This window comes from Cygnus atratus, chromosome 3 (assembly GCF_013377495.2).
Source record: "Cygnus atratus isolate AKBS03 ecotype Queensland, Australia chromosome 3, CAtr_DNAZoo_HiC_assembly, whole genome shotgun sequence".
In the NCBI taxonomy this organism is placed as follows: Eukaryota; Metazoa; Chordata; class Aves; order Anseriformes; family Anatidae; genus Cygnus; species Cygnus atratus.
This window is the reverse complement of record NC_066364.1, coordinates 54,229,622-54,248,485: the sequence shown is the minus strand read 5'-3', so window position 1 is coordinate 54,248,485 and position 18,864 is coordinate 54,229,622. Positions and strand designations below refer to the sequence as shown.

The 18,864-nt window shown below is 35.1% G+C and overlaps 1 protein-coding gene across 5 annotated transcripts in view; it reads left to right on the top strand.

The window, feature by feature from the left end:
* Positions 1–18,864, top strand: part of TBC1D32 (TBC1 domain family member 32) — an 87,310-nt gene that overhangs the window by 18,882 nt on the left and 49,564 nt on the right. For all 5 annotated transcript variants that reach the window (XM_035538410.2, XM_050709695.1, XM_050709694.1 and 2 more), the window contains 8 exons: positions 2,337–2,464; positions 3,666–3,867; positions 7,647–7,729; positions 9,251–9,389; positions 10,037–10,124; positions 11,642–11,760; positions 12,530–12,646; positions 15,118–15,206. In XM_035538410.2, coding sequence (XP_035394303.1) covers positions 2,337–2,464; positions 3,666–3,867; positions 7,647–7,729; positions 9,251–9,389; positions 10,037–10,124; positions 11,642–11,760; positions 12,530–12,646; positions 15,118–15,206 — 965 coding nt within the window. The remainder of the gene's footprint in view (positions 1–2,336; positions 2,465–3,665; positions 3,868–7,646; positions 7,730–9,250; positions 9,390–10,036; positions 10,125–11,641; positions 11,761–12,529; positions 12,647–15,117; positions 15,207–18,864) is intronic.

Sequence of the window (18,864 nt, the reverse complement as noted above, 5' to 3'; positions counted from 1 at the left end):
TTCTAAAGAGAAAAAAAGAAACCTATTCTATGCTTTTCTACACTCTTGCTCCGTGACCTTTTTCACAAGAAGAATCAGGAAATTAAATGATTTCCCATTTACCTAATAATATAGTATCTATATGTACTCCTGCAACTAGGTCAAGTTTTGAAATAAAGTTATATTTTTTTCTGATTACCTTGACCACTGGCAATAATAGTAAATTCCTTAAATTGTAAAGTAAATACCATATATTTTTCCTTGGTGCACTATATAAAATATAGAGCTACCTGTGAGGGAAGAAGCAGGAGCTGGATTGCATAGCATTGTAAAAATCCCTGCTTCCGTGAGTCCAGCTTTCCTTGATGAATAACAGAAGAGTGGAGAGGATTTAAGCAGTGGACTTCAACTTCAGGATAGCGGTGCCTTATTCCCTGCTCTGATGTACAAAGTATTTAACAGGCATTACTGGGAACAGTAATCTTCCTTAGCTCATCTTTGCCTAAAAGTCATCTCACTGTTGACTTCATTCTGTTTTTTCTGGGTGTATATAGGGGGAAATTACCAAAGGGTATTTTTTCTTGCTTTGAAAACTGTCATTCTTTTGTGTAAGTACAACATCTGTTTATAAATTCTGGTAATTCAGAGTGTTTCTCAGTTTCTGGGTGGAAACAGCTCCGGTTATTTCATGACCGTGTATTCATTCTGTATATTCACAGAATCACAGAACGGTTGAGGTTAGAAGGGACCTCTGGAGGTCATCTGGTCCATGCCCTCCCACTCAAGCCATTTGCACAGGACCATGTCCAGACAGCTTCTGAATATTTCCAAGGAGGGAGACTCTGCAAACTTTCTGGGCAATCTATGCCAGTGCTCAGTCACCCTCATAATAATAATAATAATAATAATAATAAAAAAAATGTTTCCTCATTTTCAGATTGAGGCATACTGACAGGAACAGAGTTTTTGTGACCACCTTTAGGACCCTGGAATAAGTTCTGCAGAATTATAGCTGCTGTGTACTGGCAGGCCCTGGGCACATCTCCTCCCTAATTATTTCACCCCTCCTGGGCTTAGTTGCCTGGGCTCAGGGCCAACTTAGGTAGCGGTATGGATGTCAAACCTTGAAGACAGCTGTTTGATAAAGCTCTGTGAGGAAGCCTCATCAGAGATCCCCCACAGAAATGTCTCTTCTAATGTCTCAGCGTGGACTCACTCCATCTCAGGAGTGGGTTTTAAGCTGAGGTTCTCACCCTCATTTTGTGCCTGTACTTTGCAGTAGCAGCATTGAGGCCAGGCATCCCATTGATCTGAACCCCATCCCACAGACAAGACTTGTTTGCTTGTTTTACCTCAGACTTGCCTTGTTACTGTAGAGTTGCATGGTGATCACTGGTCTGTCTGACCCTGATTGCTCACTGATTCAGCTTCCTGACTTAACCTCAGACCTCTCTCATCTCCATGGAAGGGATCTGAATTGTTGAGTGAACCTGGTTACCATCACTGGACCTGGTCTGCTCAACTTGCTTGGGTACGGTGGGACTACCTGCCCATCAGATGGAGAGCCACTGCCTCTGGCTTCCTTGTTATTACTCTTGGCTCCTGACTTCCCTTCTCTTGCAGAGCAACTTGCCCTTTCTGCTCCCTGACAGGTCCTTCATGGAGTACATGTATTTTGCTTGTCTACTATTGAAATAAGGAGTTTACTTACTAACGAGCAAGAGCCAATTTAGCCTTTATTCAGGTAGGACATTCACTAGTGATAGTACTAGACTAAACAGTCTGAATCCTAATGTTAAGTGTTCAGGTCCTCTTGATTACAGCTCAGAGGTTCAGTGCTCTGAAGTGAATAAGGAATTAGCAGATGACTTCTTCTTTGCTCCAGTGGGGAAGGCTTCCCTCATGGTTCCAAAGCAAGGGGCTGTTTAGACCTACTGCTGCCAAGAAATGAGGTGGACACACAAGATTTTCCTGTGAAATTGGAATTCCATATCTTGCCAAAGAGTTGCCAGTGCATATACAGCAAAGAAGGAGTTAGCATGTATTTTACCTTGACTCAGATACTGTTCTTGCATCCCTAAGTGGCTTATCAAGAGAAATGTGTGTTCTCTGTGTCTGTGTAGTCATTAGATTTCTGCCATAATCATTAAAAGTGGCAATTACAACCTTCTGTGATGAAGGTTTTTATATGATGGCATTTGAACGTAGGCTGCTTACTTTTTGTTTAAACCATTAAGCAGACATCAGAAAGGTGACCTTCATTCAGGTTCTGCATAGATAAGCCAGACTTGAATAAACAGCTTTCACAAAAGCATTGAATTAAAAAATAATTTTATTTTTTTTTGGCTTCCAAACAGGTATATATAAATTGCCTTGAAACCACTTTAATTGATGTAGCTGATATTTTGGCAAGGTTTGCTGCTGTAGAAGAAGGTCTTTCTATTCTTCTTTATGGAGGAAATAAAAACTCTGCGAAAGAAGATAGGTAAGAGAACATTAATGAATAACATTAGTGAGTAATGAATTGCATTAGTCTTATGAAGCGAGACTCATTTTAATTTTTTTTTTTTGTAGCATGATATGTTTTCTTTATGTTTGGAGTAAAAGTATCTCATTATCAATTAAAGTAGGAAGTGTTTTGGAGAATGTGTAAGGGAAATATTTATGTGTATAACCAGGTAAAATACACTTTAAAATACTTTTATTAAGGAAGATTTCCATGATTTACTTGTTTTTCTTATTCATTTGAGAGCTTTCTTTTTCTCTGAATGTAGTTCCAGTATATTCATAGTGCTGCCATTCAGGCCAAAGTCTTACATTGTCTATTTTGCTTGTTTTTAGAATAAATATTAAAAATCAACCTAATTTACTGAAACAATAGATTTAATGTAACGTTCACTTATTAATATATGTAGTAAAGACATATCTTGTATCAGAAGCTGACATTTGTAACAGCATGCCTAATTTAGTATCTGTGTAATCCTGTAATCCTGTGTGTAGTACATTCTTAGCTGATGCTAAAGTATGAAATTGGGCAGTAAAATTGAGACTAGCATTTAAAAGCATCTAAGCTACAGGTCATGAAAATAACCCTAACGTCTGTGACTGTCAATTATTTGGAATGTATGTCTTCTGAGAGGGGAAAGCTCAGAAGTTGTGTACGTTTTTATAGGAGTATGGACGTAAAAGCTTTTTGGAGGAAAATGGTGGTGAAACTGATCTCTTTTGGGCAAAGAGTTGTATTTTGCATTTCTAACCTAGAAGACTTCAGAAGTAGTTCTCAGATAGGAAAGAGGAAGAACAAAGATAAATTTTGCCTGATGTGCTTCAAGAATGCTGATAGCCTTTTTGATTAAGTAAAAGCTAAAATGATTTTCTTTTTACTTTTCCCAACTGGACTCATATAAAAGACACAGTTTGTGTAGTTCGTGGTCATGTGGACTAGATGGAAGGTTGTGACTGCATTTTTGTTTTATGTGAACCCGTAACCAAAGTAAAATCACTTGCTGTGCATTTCTTTTATTCTGACTGCTGTTGCACGTATTAATATAGTTGGTCCCTCCATAGTGGATCATAGTTTCTTTCCATTAACCCTAGAACAATTTTTATAAGCTCTGTCAAAGGATTTGTTTCAAGGCTCACTGATGACTACAAACCAACATTTAAAAATGTTATTTTGTTTCTAGTCCTACAGCTGTTCATGTAATTGTTCAGTTTACAAAGAAACTTCTTCATGACGACGTTTCTCTTTTATCTGGATCCGAGCTTTTGCCAGTTGTTAAAGGAGCTTTCATTTTTGTATGTCGTCAGATGTACAGAACATGTGAAGGCCTGCAGATGCTAATTCCTTATGGCTTGCATGAATCTATTGGAGAGGCCTGGAAAAAGGTAAATCTTGCTTTGGATTGGGAAGATCAGAAAAATCTTACTGTAAGAGGTTCAGGTTATGTAATAGTTGTTCTTTGCTTAAGATTCCCTATACTTAAATAGTGAGATAAGAGTACTTGGAATTGATCTAAAAATGAAGTTCTACTTTTCAAAATTTCCTTCTATGTGTGAACCTAGCAGACGCTTATTTTAAGACTTACGTGCTTGAAGATTAAACCAGGATCTCTGAGGATGTATGGGTAGACCTGTCATTCATTGATCAGTTTTTTTTTTAACACTGTCCTTGATACTAGAGGTCATCTGATGTTCACAATTTGTCTACTTATCATAGGATTTTAGTAAAAACATTTTCCCAAAGTATACTCCTGGAGAAACTGGCTACTCATGGCTTGGACAGGTGCATAGTTTGCTGGGTGAAGAGCAGGCTGGATGGTCAGGCTCAAAGAGTTGTAGTGCATGAAGTTCAATCCAGCTGACTGCTGGTCACCAGCGGTGTTCCCCAGTGATCAGTACTGGTGTAGGTTTTGTTTGACATTTTTATCAGTGATCTGGATGAGGGGATCGAGTGCACTCTCAGTAAGTTTGCAGACAATACTGTTAGTGGGACTGTAGATCTGCTTGAGGGTAGGAAGGCTTTGCAGACAGATCTGGATAGGCTGGACTGATGGGCTGAGTTCAAACACATAACATTCAGTAAGGGTAAATGCCAGGTCCTGCACTTGGTTCATAACAACCCCATGCAGTGGTATAGGCCAGAAGAGTGGCTGGTCAGCAGCTGGTTAAACATGAGCCAGCAGTGTGCCCAGGTGGGCAAGAAGGCCCATTGCACCATGGCCTGCATCAGAAATAGTGTGGCTGGCAGGACTCTGGAAACAATTGTCTCCTTGTATGCAACATTGTTGAGACTGCACCTCAAATACTGTGTTCAGTTTTGGGCCCCTCACTACAAGAAGGATATTAATAGAGCTGCTCAGGCATATCCAGAGAAGAGTGATGAAGCTGGTGAAGGTACGAGAAAACAAGAGTTATGAAGAATGACTAAAGGCATTGGGGTTGTTTAGTCTGGAGGAGGCTGAGGGAGAGACCTTATCACTCTCTACAACTACCTGAAAGAAGGTTGCAGTGAGGAGGATATCCATCTCCTTTCTCAGGTGACAAGTGATAGGACATGAAGAAATGGTCTCAAGCTGCACCAGGGGAGGTTTAGATTGTGTGTTAGGAATAATTTCTGGTTAGGTTTGGTGGAAGATACAAAGAAAAAAGGAGATTACAAATATTGGACTTAAATGCTTAGATGCCATTGAAATATTCTCAAGAGACCATAATGAGATGTGCAAGCAGGTGCTGTTGTCATACTTGTACATGGATATCTTATGAAGTATAGAGATTGCACTTTAACTTCTGTCTGATGCTAGTCTAGTGTTTTTTCTGTCTGAGAGAAATTGGGTCCAACAGTTCTGCCAATTTTGCTTTCTATTATAAATTTACTGAACAAAATATGTAGATCCTTGCTTTATTGAATAAACTTTTCTATTTTCATTGTTCCTATAGCAGAGTTCCTATGTGCAGTGTGAAAATTCTTATCAATTATTGTTATTGTTAATATGGAAAAATGGCAGCAGATGCTGCAAGAGCAGTTTTGAAAAAGTTCACAGTGAAGTAAAAGTCAAACAAAGGTTGGAATCATTAAAATTACATTGTCAATATTTAGATAAGGGTAGTGTATAAAACTTCAATTTTGGCTTCCAGCAAAACTGAAACAGTATATTTAAACTAGAGATACTAGAACTCTTTGTGGAAAGACAAGCTGTGCTACACTACTTTATTCTGAAAAATTGAAACTTTTTTTATTCCCCTCTCCAGTGTTTGTAAAATACTTTCTTAGAGGAGAAGGATCAGACCAAGCTGGAAAAAAAATGTTTAAAATAGTAAAGCTTTTTTTTGAAGTCAAGGAATCAGGCGAGAGATTGAATGCAAGGGAAACAAAATGGAACATCTGTTCTACTTGTCAAATGCTGTATGCTTTTATAATGCTTAGAAACATAGTCACAATGTAAACTAAGGCAGAAAATATCAGAAAGATAAAGCATGAGAGAAGACTTGAATCGTTACCCTGTGGATATTTTTCACTGCTTTCGTATACAAGTATTATCACAAAAGCACAAATCTTGATTGAAAGTAAAATGTTACAACTGTAATTATATCACAGTAAACTCTATTTCCCATCAGAAAATGTTGGTTTTGAAATGTTCTTCCTTGCATTGAGAACTCTGGAGTTTAGTTCAATTTAATCATGCTGTAATTCACGTAACTCAAAAATCTGTCAATCTTTTTGTGCTTTCCTGGTATGTAAATAGTCAGTCTTACTTGAACTAACTTGTTGCTCTTTATAACGTTTATCAGTCAGACTGTCATATGCTTTTGATGGGTATTTCCATTTATTTGCTCTAGAGTACCATAGCATCTACACATACACAAAAAAAAACTTTGCACATCAAAAGATTTTATTATGATATATAACATCATTTAGACAAATTGTTTTGACACATAAAGGATAAATAGCATGAGTGTGTGGAATTGAATCATGAAACATTTAACTGACAAAATTCTATTTCTTCATATTGCTTTGGAGGTCAAGGGGAATCAGGGCTTCAGGAATCAACAGTTTAGGACAGCGAAGTGATGTTTTCAACTCTGCCATCTTGATTTTTTTTTAAAGTATTTTTCTGTTGTTCAATTTCAAAACATCTGCAGTTTAAAATATTGTACCATTTATTGTTTATCAGAAATGGCGGACCATGAATAAAATAAAAATTAAACGTTATATCCGAGCATTAGTTACAAAGATTTACTTCCACCTGTCTTACATGGCAGATCTTGCTGGAATTCTGAGGGAGAAGCTGGCATTTTTGTACAGATGATGATAAAAGGGAAACTTAACAGGGCCAAGGTAACTAATTAGTTTAATTCAGGAATCTTTTGTGGATGTCTTAGATCACATTTATAAGAGGGTAACTTTACTATGTTCACTGAAATTAACAACTGCTCACTTACATTAGAATAGTATAATATGGTCCTTTTAAGTTATTTTAAAATATGGTCCTTTTAAGTTATTTTAAAACATCTTTTTAATTAAAACACCATCAAGTATGTTTTTATGTGTGCATGCACACACACATATATAAAATCTTTATCTCTCTGTAGCTTTATGTATATTCATACCTATATACATAAATCATATAAAATAATATTATAAGTAAAATATTATAAATAATGTATGTAAATACACAAAATATATAGATATTATAAATAAAAGGAATATTATAAATAAAATAAAAATTGGCAGAATTGCTTAATAAATTTGGCATTGAGTCATTGGTTCCAGAGGTTGTTATTTCCATTACCTGTGGCAAAAGTAGAATTAAAATGTTGTTCTTGTTTTTTAGTTTTTGCATGAAAATTTTGGCTAAAAAAAATCTGATTAAAAATACAAATACATATTTTAAAAATTTCAAAAATTAAAGAATAAAAACTTAAAAAAAAGTAATAGCTTTAAAATATTTATGCCTGAGTTAAATGTGGAAAATGAGCTTTCCTGGAATAAAAAATGTAGTAGAATGATATATTCCATACCAAAGGCTGGACTCAGAATCTGATCACTCTTTTTTTTTTTTTTTTTTAAGTAAAACAAGAGCAAGATCTGTAGCTTAAAAATGGTGTAAATAAACAAACAGTAAGAAGGGTTGTTTATTACTATTATTATTATTTTAATTTCACAGATGAGCTTGCTTTCAGAAAGGGTACCCACTCCTGTAACCGGTGCAGACTCTACTTCATCAATAAGTCTAGAGTCAAAAAATGTGTAAGTGTTGATGCTTAATTTATGCATGTGCACAAGCATGAATGGACACTGCTATTTTATTCACAATTCAACATTTTATAACCCTGCATTTTTTTTGGCTTTTGCCAGGAGCACGGTCATCCTAGCATAAGTCTCATTTGAGTGGCTCTGATGGGTTATTAATTTAAAACTCTTCTGCTGAATGGTATCTACACCCTCATAATACTGCATAGCAAGATTGCCTACATTCTGGCTGAAAGTCAGAATGTAGGCCATCTTACATGTTAAGACAAAGACATCCTGTCTTTTATATTGAAATTTAACGTCCCTTATATTCAGGTATATATGTATACCTGTATATTTCTTATCTGGAAGCATGCAGACCTGTGAGCCTTAAAATCGAGATTTATGTTTGTGTTAGTACACACCCAGTTATTTAAGCAGATTTTTGATTATACTTTAACATAGATTTCATGTATAATTTGCAAACATACCACAACAGTTTTGACTGAAGCCTGTAGTGGTGGCATGTGAACTGGATAGCAATTCCAAACTAGTGGTAAAAAGAAATTCAGAGATGCAGAGCTCTTACTGAGGAGGCTATCACTAATCAGTACCATTGGCATAAGCTACAATTTCCTTCTATCATCTAGATTTTCTATTTCATTACAGAACGAGAGAAACTGATATATTTCTGGGTGAAATTTTTGCTTCAGAACACAACATGGCAAGGATTCTGCAGAAGTGATTAAAGTTTGGGGTAATGGTTGACTGCTATGAGAAAAGCTGCCTGCTGCACAAGGATACGATTCTTAGTGATAGGAATCAAAAGGGAAATGAGAACTAGAAGCAAGAATCCACTAAGCAAGTGCTTTTAGGGAAGCAGAATCTAGTGATGCCTGAAGTGGTCGGTAGTACCTTGTCAAAGGTCATGGAATTAATTCACTTTTATTTTGGGGGGACAGAATATTTTATAGGGCAGAAGGCATCATCATACTTGCTTCTTGTAATTGCTGTTCTCCCTGCCATGTTGGTAGAAAGTATTACTGCTCTTAAAAAAAAAAAAAAGAAACTGTTGTATATATTGCACCTTATTTTCATAATTCTGTACTAATTTTCTAGCAGGAGTCTTTCTCTCTTCAAACATGGGTTTTTATTAGTTCCTCAAAGTGTTTTTACATCAGTGAGAAATTCTCTGCCAGCTTTGCCACTTTGCAACTGCCACATTAATGCCTTAAAAGTCTTGTCCACAGTTAAACGGTAAATCATAGGTACATGTATGGATGACACAGGTCTTCTCAGTTCCCTGTTGCATCATCTGTCTGTTCTGTGCTCCTTCCTTACCATGTAACCTAATCCTTCTGCCAGGATGAGTTTGGATGTTTGCACATTATTATTATTATTTTTTTTTTAAAGATAACATAGCCTACATGTAGTCAGGTGAATGAAACCTTTTGCTTTTTAAAGTTAATTTATAGGTTTTTTTTTTTTCACGATTTATTTTTATATATATATGTAATGATTATTTTGCTATTCTTACAGTTTATTATGGGAAGAAACTTTGCTAGATGCCTTGTTAAATTTTTCTGCCACACCGAAAGGACTTTTTCTGCTTCATAGTACAGGGGCCATGAATGACTGTGTGAGCTTTATGTTCAACAGTTTATCAAAAAAACTCCAGGTAAGCGTTACAGAGCAGTTACAGTATTTCTTTCCTTTAATGGTTACAATAAAATAAAGAAGAAAGAAAATAATAAGAAAATAAATCCAGAAGCACTTTTGTCATTTATACTGCACAGAAAATTAATTTTAAATGTAGATAATGATCTTTGATGTTAGTGTCCCATAGATTTAATTTTGTTGGATGTTAACCATCTTTAGAATGCCATATATATAATGAGTTTTTATGACTTTTTACTGGGAAGTTCAAAGTGAAATCTTGTTGGTAGGCATTGTTGAAATCTAGATAAAATGTTAGCATGTAACCAAAAATCAGCTTATATGCATTTTAGGAGAAAAAATGTGATGGACATCCTACTGAAAGGGCGCAAAGAACATTATAATACCAATGTTTTTATTATTTGCTGATGTTGCATCTCCCAAACATAGTATTTAGCATTTAAATTTTGGTAAGATAGTTTACTTGATGTTTTGTTTGGAATCTGACCCTGGCAAGTCTGTACAAGATCTGTGAACTGTTCAAGTCTAATATTACAGTGGATTAAATTCTATAAACATGTGTAGGAAATATCAATATTTAAGAGATCTTTTGAGAGTTTCATGTCCTCTGCCATACTAAATCTGTGCTTTTATATTTGTTACTAACAGACAAACAAATGTGAAGAGTTTGGTAATGGAGTGATTATTGCACAACTGGCAACAACACCAACAGGTGCAGTAGCTGTACAGAGTTCAGGTAATTTTAAGAAGGATGTTACAAGAATAGTTATGTGCTGTTGTCTTGCACAGTAGAAAAAAATGGTGGGAAAGATATTAAAAAGATGAACAGACTGGAATAATTATGCATTAGTATCAAAGGCTCTTTAAATGCCTATTGTTTTTTTATTATTATTATTATTCAGGGAAATTTATTCTTTCAGACTTCAAAGTCATTCACTTATCTTGATGAAGGTTTTTCCCCCCCCTACGTTACACAAATTTTTATTTCATTGTTTTTGATTTCCAGAAATTTCCTGTTTGTGCATTTATGACTGTTAAAAATAATAATAATAATAAAAAAGCTGTTAATAATTTGCAAGTACTTATTGATTGGCAGATCAGAATTATTAAGTGTTGATTTCTGTAATTTATATGCACTTTTCCATGGCTACTGACAGCTCAGAGTGAGAAGCTTCATAGACCTGAATGTCGTTTATGCTTTGGTGCAACAATGAGACAGAATTGAGATTTTTTTGAATTCATGTTCAGAGAAATTAACTGTTGTAATACCACACAGGTGTCTAGATAGTCGTTGTGTTAATTAGAATCTTAGCAATAAAGTAAAGCTATCCTCGAGTTACTAAGGAATTCAGTGAGGTACAGAAGTTGCATATATTCTCTTTGAGTATCTAGAAATGGTTGGTGTGTAATTAAAGTGACTTGGCTGAAGGATTATTACAAAGGCAGGGAAATTCTGCCAGTCAAGGAAACTGATTGTTATTTGTTTATTATTTATGCCTCTGGTATTTTTCAGAGAGCAGGGAGCAGACTTACTTGAGTAAATCCATCTGTCCTATTTAAGGTTCTCTTGCTTCTTATGGCCTTCAGCATCAAAGAAAAATGGTAGATCAAAAATAATCAGCATTGATTTTCAGCCCTTAGAGCAGGTTGTGTAATGTCTGTGAAGTTTATATTAAGTTTGTAATTTACACTTGGAGATTTCAAATGTAGATGGCTATTTTTCCTTTTTTAAAAAAATATTATTGTTATTACTAAACTATTTAAATTCAGCTCATAGTGTTTCCCTTAAAAATATTTTTTCAGTCATTATGGTATGTTTTTATACCATTTTCGTACTATAACTCACCAATAAATTGTGTGTATATACAAATTTACAATAACTCACCAATAAAACCCAGAGCCAATGTTAGCTAAGTCTTGAGAAGTTAACTTGTTAAGAAACATCAGCAGCACATGTAAATGAAACATGCAATTTATATAAATATCATCCTACTGTAGTACAATATTCTTTGTGAACTGCTACTGTAAAATTGAATATAAGCACACTGCTGTAGAAAGGTGATTTGACCAAAGGATTGAGAAAGAAGGGAGAGAGTAAGACTCAGGCAGTCTGTCTTGTGAAATTTTAGTCCACAATGTAGAAAATTTTGAGAATCTGGGTTAAAATTGTGGTGTAAAATGTTTTTTTAATATGAAAATTGTTTTTCTGGTGTTCTTACCATTCTCACGATTAAAACAAAAAAAATGTTTTAGGGTTTATAAAGGCCCTTGTAACTGAATTATGGACTCTTTTGGAGTGCGGAAAAGATGATGTGAGGATAACTCAACCCAAATCTACTCCAGTTGACCCTATTGACCAAAGCTGTCAGAAGGTGAGAAGTTAATTAATAATCTTCTTTACTGGCATGGAAAAAAACAGTACTGTATTTCAGATATTGTGTTACATAACTTTCACTAGTCTTTTATTGCAACTATACCTGCTTTCTCTCATATGAGGCAAAATTGATATAATATGCTAGTCAAATAATGGTTAATTGAAAAAATTCTTCTGTTACACGGCGGATCACAATGCCAAGGTTCCATTAAAGGTGATATAACAGTAAATAGGCATGAGAGAAGTGAAATTCTCAAAATACTAGCTATCAGTTCAAGTCTTAAGTTACTGTAGTAAGATCAGGGAGAAAAATTTTTGGGTTGCCAGGAGTTGGACTCGATGATCCTTGTGGGTCCCTTCCAACTCGGGATATTCTATGATTCTATGATTCTATGAAAAATGTGTTTTAGAGCGTGCTGTGTCTCTAAAATTTAGAATTGCATGGTAGTGCAAGTGTTAGTATTTTCAAAACAATTCTGAAGTTATTTCCAGAATTAAATTTCATTTATTCCATTGGAAAAATGTTCAACTTTACTAAGCCACCACTTATAAAATTTGATTGCTTGTACATACTTCACAGAGACTAGTGATCTTTTTGATTGTATATACACCTGCCAGGTTTGCAGTGATTTTGGTAGCTCTATGTCAATTCCAGCCTACAAAGAAGGATAAGAACAAACTTAAAGTAAATAATTTTGAACATACATTTGGTTATACTTAGCTGACTAACAATACCTTTTGTCTTCCTTTTTATTTTCTTTCTCTAGTCTTTTCTGTCTCTGATAAACTTGCTCACTTATCCTGCAGTTCTTGAGCTCCTGAGTAAACAGGATATACCAAATAAACCAATGTATTCACTCCGTGAAGTACCTACAGATATTATTGTAAGTAGAGTTTTATAGATTTTAAAGAAAAATAATAGTTACATGAGGATATTTTTATTGAGAAATTATTACTGTAATAAAAAGTAAGTTATTTCTTCTCCTTTGAAATTTTCTGCCTTTTGTATTATATACAGCATGAGGGCAGTATATGCACGTATCAATTCATGTTAACCAAAATTTTCATTTTGAAATCCTAAAGATAATAAAAAAATTGATGCCTAATTTAAAGATCCCATTTACTGGCGTGTATGAGAATGTGTTTTTCCACAGAAACAGTGACATACTTAGTTATCTCTGTGTGTGCATACATGCTAGCAAATGCTGGAAAACACCTATATTTGTATTTATATAATATTGCTTTATTACACTGTGGATTCAAAAATAAAAATAGAAGCACCTCAGGCTTACTTAATAGCACAGATGATTCATGCAAACAAAAAATCACTAACCGGAAAATTACTGATCAAGGCATATTTTAGTCTTAAGAAAAATAGTATTCTGTTAGTATCATTTGGTATTACTTCTTCCAGCCACAATCCATTTCTTTTTTTCTCATCTGTGAAGCACAGGCAAATTTAATCTGTGACCTTGAGTGGCAGTTAAAATTAGATCTTTGCTAATGAGCTAGCACTTTGAATGAATTGCTGTTGCATTAAAGTGTTTGCTTAGTGTAAGCTCTGGATTGGTGATAGTTTAAGTTGTTGTTTAGACTGTGTGTGTCATAATAGTGTACATTATGTTTGGAAAGTATTCTTGTAGGTTTTTTTTTTTTGTTAACACTGTTTTGTTGATTTCAAGAGTGAATGGTGTGAAAAGTTTCTTTTTTTTTTCAATCCACTCAATGTTGGTATGTCCACTGATAGATACTACTGCTCAGTCATAAAGTTTTCTGAGGTACTGGAAGCAGGGGAGATGTATGCTGAAGATGATAAATATTTCAGAGTTTTCAGACTGGTGTAGATCTTTTTTTGTAGATCTTTTCTGTAGATTTTTTTTTTATGACTTTTGAAAGCGTATGTTACTTTGGCTTTTGTGGAACTTCCAACAGTTTTCTGGAATTCTCTAGGTTTCCAGAAATAGCAATACTGATACAGTTGTTTGAAATTCATAGGCTCATAGAACGACTTGGCTTGGAAGGGACCTTAAAGATCATCTAGTTCCAACAACCTTGCCATGGGCAGGGATGCCATCCACTAGATGAGGTTGCCCAGGGCCTCACCCAACATGGTCTTGAGCACCTTCAGGGATGGGGCATCCACAGCCTCTCTGGGCAACCTGTTCCAGTGCCTCACCACCCTCTGAGTGAAGAATTTCCTCTTAACCTCTAATCTAAATCTTCCCACTTTTAGTTTAAAGTCATTCTCCCTTGTCCTGGCATTGTCTGCCCGATAAAAAAGTTGCACTCAATCTTTTCTTTAACACCTTCTTTAAGTATTGAAAAGCTGCAATTAGGCCACTCCAGAATCTTCTCCAAGCTGAACATCCTCAGCTCTCTCAGCATTTCTTCATAGGAGAGGTGCTCCAACCCTCTGACGAACTTCGTGGCCCTCCTTTGGACCCATTCTAACAACCCCACATCCTTCTTGTGCTGGGGGCCCCAGACCTGGACACAGGACTCCAAGTGAGGCCTCACCAGGGTAGAGCAGAGGGGGACAATCCCCGCCCTCTCTCTGCTTATTACTCCTGTGTTGATGCAGCCCAGGATGCAGGTGGCCTTCTGGGCTGCAAGTGCACACTGCTGGCTCATGTCAAGCTTTTCATCCACCAGAACCCCCAAGTCCTTCTTCCCTGAATTTCCCTGAAGAGTTACAGATAAATATATTTTGGATGGGGTTTTCTCACCCAAGTAGTGTGCAAAAGTGGGTTGTGCAAGTCCAAGTTAGACACACAAGACTGTGTAGTTAACAGAAGGGAAATAGGCAGTTAAAGGGGGGTGTTCATCTAACATTAACATATAATGGTTGAGTCTGAGTACTCAGAAAACGCTATTACATTAGACGATATCCTCAACATTCAAGCCTAGTCATGGATGGCCTTGGATGCTGGCCTCTGAAAATAAGTGGCCCTGTTCTGAACCAGTGTTAGAGAGGGTGTTATACTAAAGAATTTGCTGTTCTTTTCATTAAATTAGATGTATACACATTTCAAACATTTCAAAAAAAAACACAACAAAAAAACAGTTTAGCATTTGTCTCATGGTTTAATACTGAATAAGAACTCAAATACATGCCATGCCAGGATCTTTTTGTATATTCAGTGATTGTTTAAATCTAATTACTAAGTTATTTTCCAAACCTTCTCAATGGTTTCTTCTTGCCATTGACTTTATTTGGTGGAAAGCACCTCGTATTACAGAAATAATTTAAATATTTATTTTTTAATAATAGGTTTCATTTTATAGTAAACATCCTTAAAGAACTGTTATCTGTGTGAAATACAGAGGGTTTTTTACATTTGTCTTTCTTTGGCAGGATATCATTGACAGGCTTATTATTTTGAATTCAGAAGCTAAAATTCATTCCTTATTCAGTTATGAACAATCACATATCTTTGGTTTGAGGTAAGATGCTCTTTTTTTATTCTCTGGTCACATTAACAAAATAGGATATAACATGCTTGGATGTGTTGCTTCTGATAAGATAATATTTGTTTTTTATTATTCATGAAGGTGAAATTCTACCACCCCCCCTTTTTTAACATAAGAAGATTGAATGAAAAATGTTCTACAAAATGAAAATAGCAATGAATCTAATCTTATTACCTGTAAATGGATATATTGTAATATGATAAGCAATAATAGAAATTGCATGGTATTATTTTGTCTAGCTGATTGAAAAGAACGTGTTACATCCATTGTAGTGCATGTAGTGCATAAAACAAAAATCATACTGAGGTACTAAAATAAGCTTTTTAAACTATATTTTTAAACTATATGAGGTTTTATTATATCTAGTCTCCCTCTACTTAGAATTATTTTTTTAGTACATTGGTTTAATTATCACCAATTTCACCCATACTTATTTTGAAAATAGTACTATTAGATCACAATTATTTCTAGAACCTGAAGGAACATTAATGTTAGAAAACATGAACATGACAGTGTCAGCATATTTTAAGTGTTTTACAATATTTGAACATACTAATTAGAGTTTCTGCATTTTTTGTGCTTTTTTCCCCCCTGTTTTCCAAAGATGTATATATAAATCCTTTAACTGACTTATTTATTAGTAACATGTTTTGTGCAATTAAAATAAAAACTGTCTTGGATTGTACTTCATAGTATGGAAAATTTTGATAATCTTGCTTGGGCAGGGTATAGCCCAGTTGGTTAAGGACAGCAACATTAGCTTTCTGCAACTGTATCTTTACTTTAATATCAAGGTAAAATTATTTTATACTATGTATGACTAACAATAAGATGTAGTGTAATTTGCTGATAAGTATGAACATGGAAGATATGAACAGTGGCAGAATTTATAGGTGGGAGATAAAATGATTTTGTCTTCTAAATCGGGAGTTATAAATGTTGTTTGGGGAAAATCAGTGGTTGGATAGGAATGAGAAATCCTAAGATATTATTTGAAAATTAACATGTTATGAGGCATTTAGGTTTATCCTGACTCCATAAAAAGCTTGACAGAATCCCCATTGACATAAATAAAGATGAGGGAAAGTGAGCTGTTTTAAAGTTTAAAATAATAATTTGCTTTTAGATTGTGTTCTAGACTTATAAGGTAAAAGAACGCACTTCTTGTACCGTGATATTGGAATGCTTTTCTTTGTAGGCAAAAATGATTTACTGAATCTGAGCACATAAGCAGTTGACTCCCATGCTGTAAGGCAAAGGCTGTTATACAAATCCATGAATCATGTGGTGAAGTTGTGTTTAATGCTTACAACATTTTTAACACAGCCTCTACTCTGTGAGGTAACAGAACTACCCGTAACTACACATACGAGCAATGTAAAAAACTCATCCATAATCAGTCAAAAGAAGCCATATGGTTGAGCAGATAAGATGGGCTTTAGAGTTCACTGTGGAAATGGCATTTTCTACTGAAAACAAAGTCAAAAAACAAGCAGAAATCCAGAAGATGTCTGATATTCCTCTTTTCACTACATATGCAGAGCCAAATTGCCAGATTCTTTTTTTTTTTAATTTTTATTTTTGTTGTTGTTCAAAAGTCCTGTTACCTTCTTACCCCTTCATTGCCTTTCCTATAAAAGAAAGGATGATTCAAGTCTAGGGATTATAATACAGGCCTGTGTACACCAAAAAAAAAAAAAAGTAATGAACTGTTTTGTTATTGATTAAATAGCCTTTTATGAGCATGTGGGGCTTGCTGTTATTTTTTTTTCCAAATAATTGAGAAATGGCACATACAAGCCTTTTATTATTGCAAATTCAAATGCCTGCACAAAGCAAATATATACTATTATGTAGTTACTCAAAATTTTCTATTGCAATAATACTGGAATTCTGAATGAATCTGGTATTTGCCATGCTTATGGTATTGTTTACAGTATTATGCCTTGCAAGAAACCCTAGTCTATATTATTTTAATATGAGAGGTATACAGTTACTGTTAAATACATTTTGAAAGTGAGTTCCATGAGCTTTTCTGTGAACCCTGCTGACTACAGACATCTGTGTTCTGAAAAGTAAACCTTGTCTTGTGTACTTGGTATGCTCCTTGACCAAATCCCATCAAGAATATCAAGCTTAGCAGCAGTTAGATCAAATACAGTATCAGATGTTGAACAGATCTGAAAATGTAGACAGTTCATTAAAAGGAGCAAAAGAGCTGTATTTCTCTGCTGCTATGTAGAAATAAAACACTTAAATTTTTGTGATAACTGCGATATTGAAAAACTGAACTGTTTTGTGACAGTAGGATTTTGGTGAAATGTTTACCTAGATTATGTTTTCCCACTGAATTTAATACCAGTAAACAGCCCAAACCACTTTCTCTAATTTTTAACAGCATCTGCACAGCCATGTACTTTGATATTTGGTCAGGTACCATTGTACTGTGGCTTGCCTAGAGCCGAGTGCTGAACTTTGATCTGTTTTACTTATGCTCTGAGGTCCTGTAAAACCTTTCTATTGCTCAAAAGTGTTACCAAATTGTTTATTTAAATGTTAAGCAACTTCTGCCATTTACAACTATATTTTTCTTCATGTGTGTACTGTGCTTCAGTGATTTAAAATTGTTTAGTTTATTAACTGTTTAACTATATGCAATTTAAAATATATAGGTGTTTCCATGGTTTATTTAATCAAAAAAAGTATAGGTGTATCCATTTATCTCTTCAGTGTTATTATTATATTTTCTGGTGGCTGATTGTTTTAATTTTGAGTAAGTATGAATTCTGAACTATTACACTGATGGACAGCTCTGCAGAGACTCTACTGACAACTTTCCTTTTCACGCTTTCCTCCTCTGAGAAGTAGTGTTCATGCAGAAGAAATCAAAGGGAAATTGTAGGGAAGCTTGATATGGTTTTGCATAGCCAGTATCTTTTAGCCTATAAAGAATGTTCCTGAGAGTGCATTTGTACAGACAAGTAAAATATCAGTTCCACAGCAAGTCATCCTAGTGGGAGGCTCCTTTTTTGTAACTCTCAGCTCGGAAGTGGTTTGGCCTAAGAACATTCTTCAGTAGGCACGGATGGTTCATTGTTCCTGGACTTTTGGCAGATCATTTCTGATTTGATCCAGAGAGATCCAAAGGCTCTTGGATCTTGATTTTTTGAAGCCCCTTGAGTCTTAACGTTTCAGGTGCTCTCAAGTGTAGTTTTCTGAGGACACTTCTAGGTGTCCGCTTTCTAGTCAGCGATTAAACAGGTAATTTCTTGACCCACAAAGGTGAATGACATAAATCCCATACATTTGGTGATGGAGCACTGGAATATGTTGCCCAGAAAGGCAGTGGAGTCTCCTTCCTTCGACATCTTCAAAAACCACTTGAACATGGTACTCGGCAACCTGCTTTCTAGGTATCTGACCTCCAGATGTCCCTTCCAAACTTAATCATTTTGTGATTTTCCAGTTAAATCCGTTCTTTTTTTTTTTTTTTTTTTCTGATCTGGTTTTCTTTTATTGCAGCTATTGCATACTTCCAGGATAAGATCTATTCACCTGAAGGCACTTTTCGTATTTTTTTATATTATTATTATTCAAAAAGGGAAACTTTAGACAAGAAATTGGAGATAAG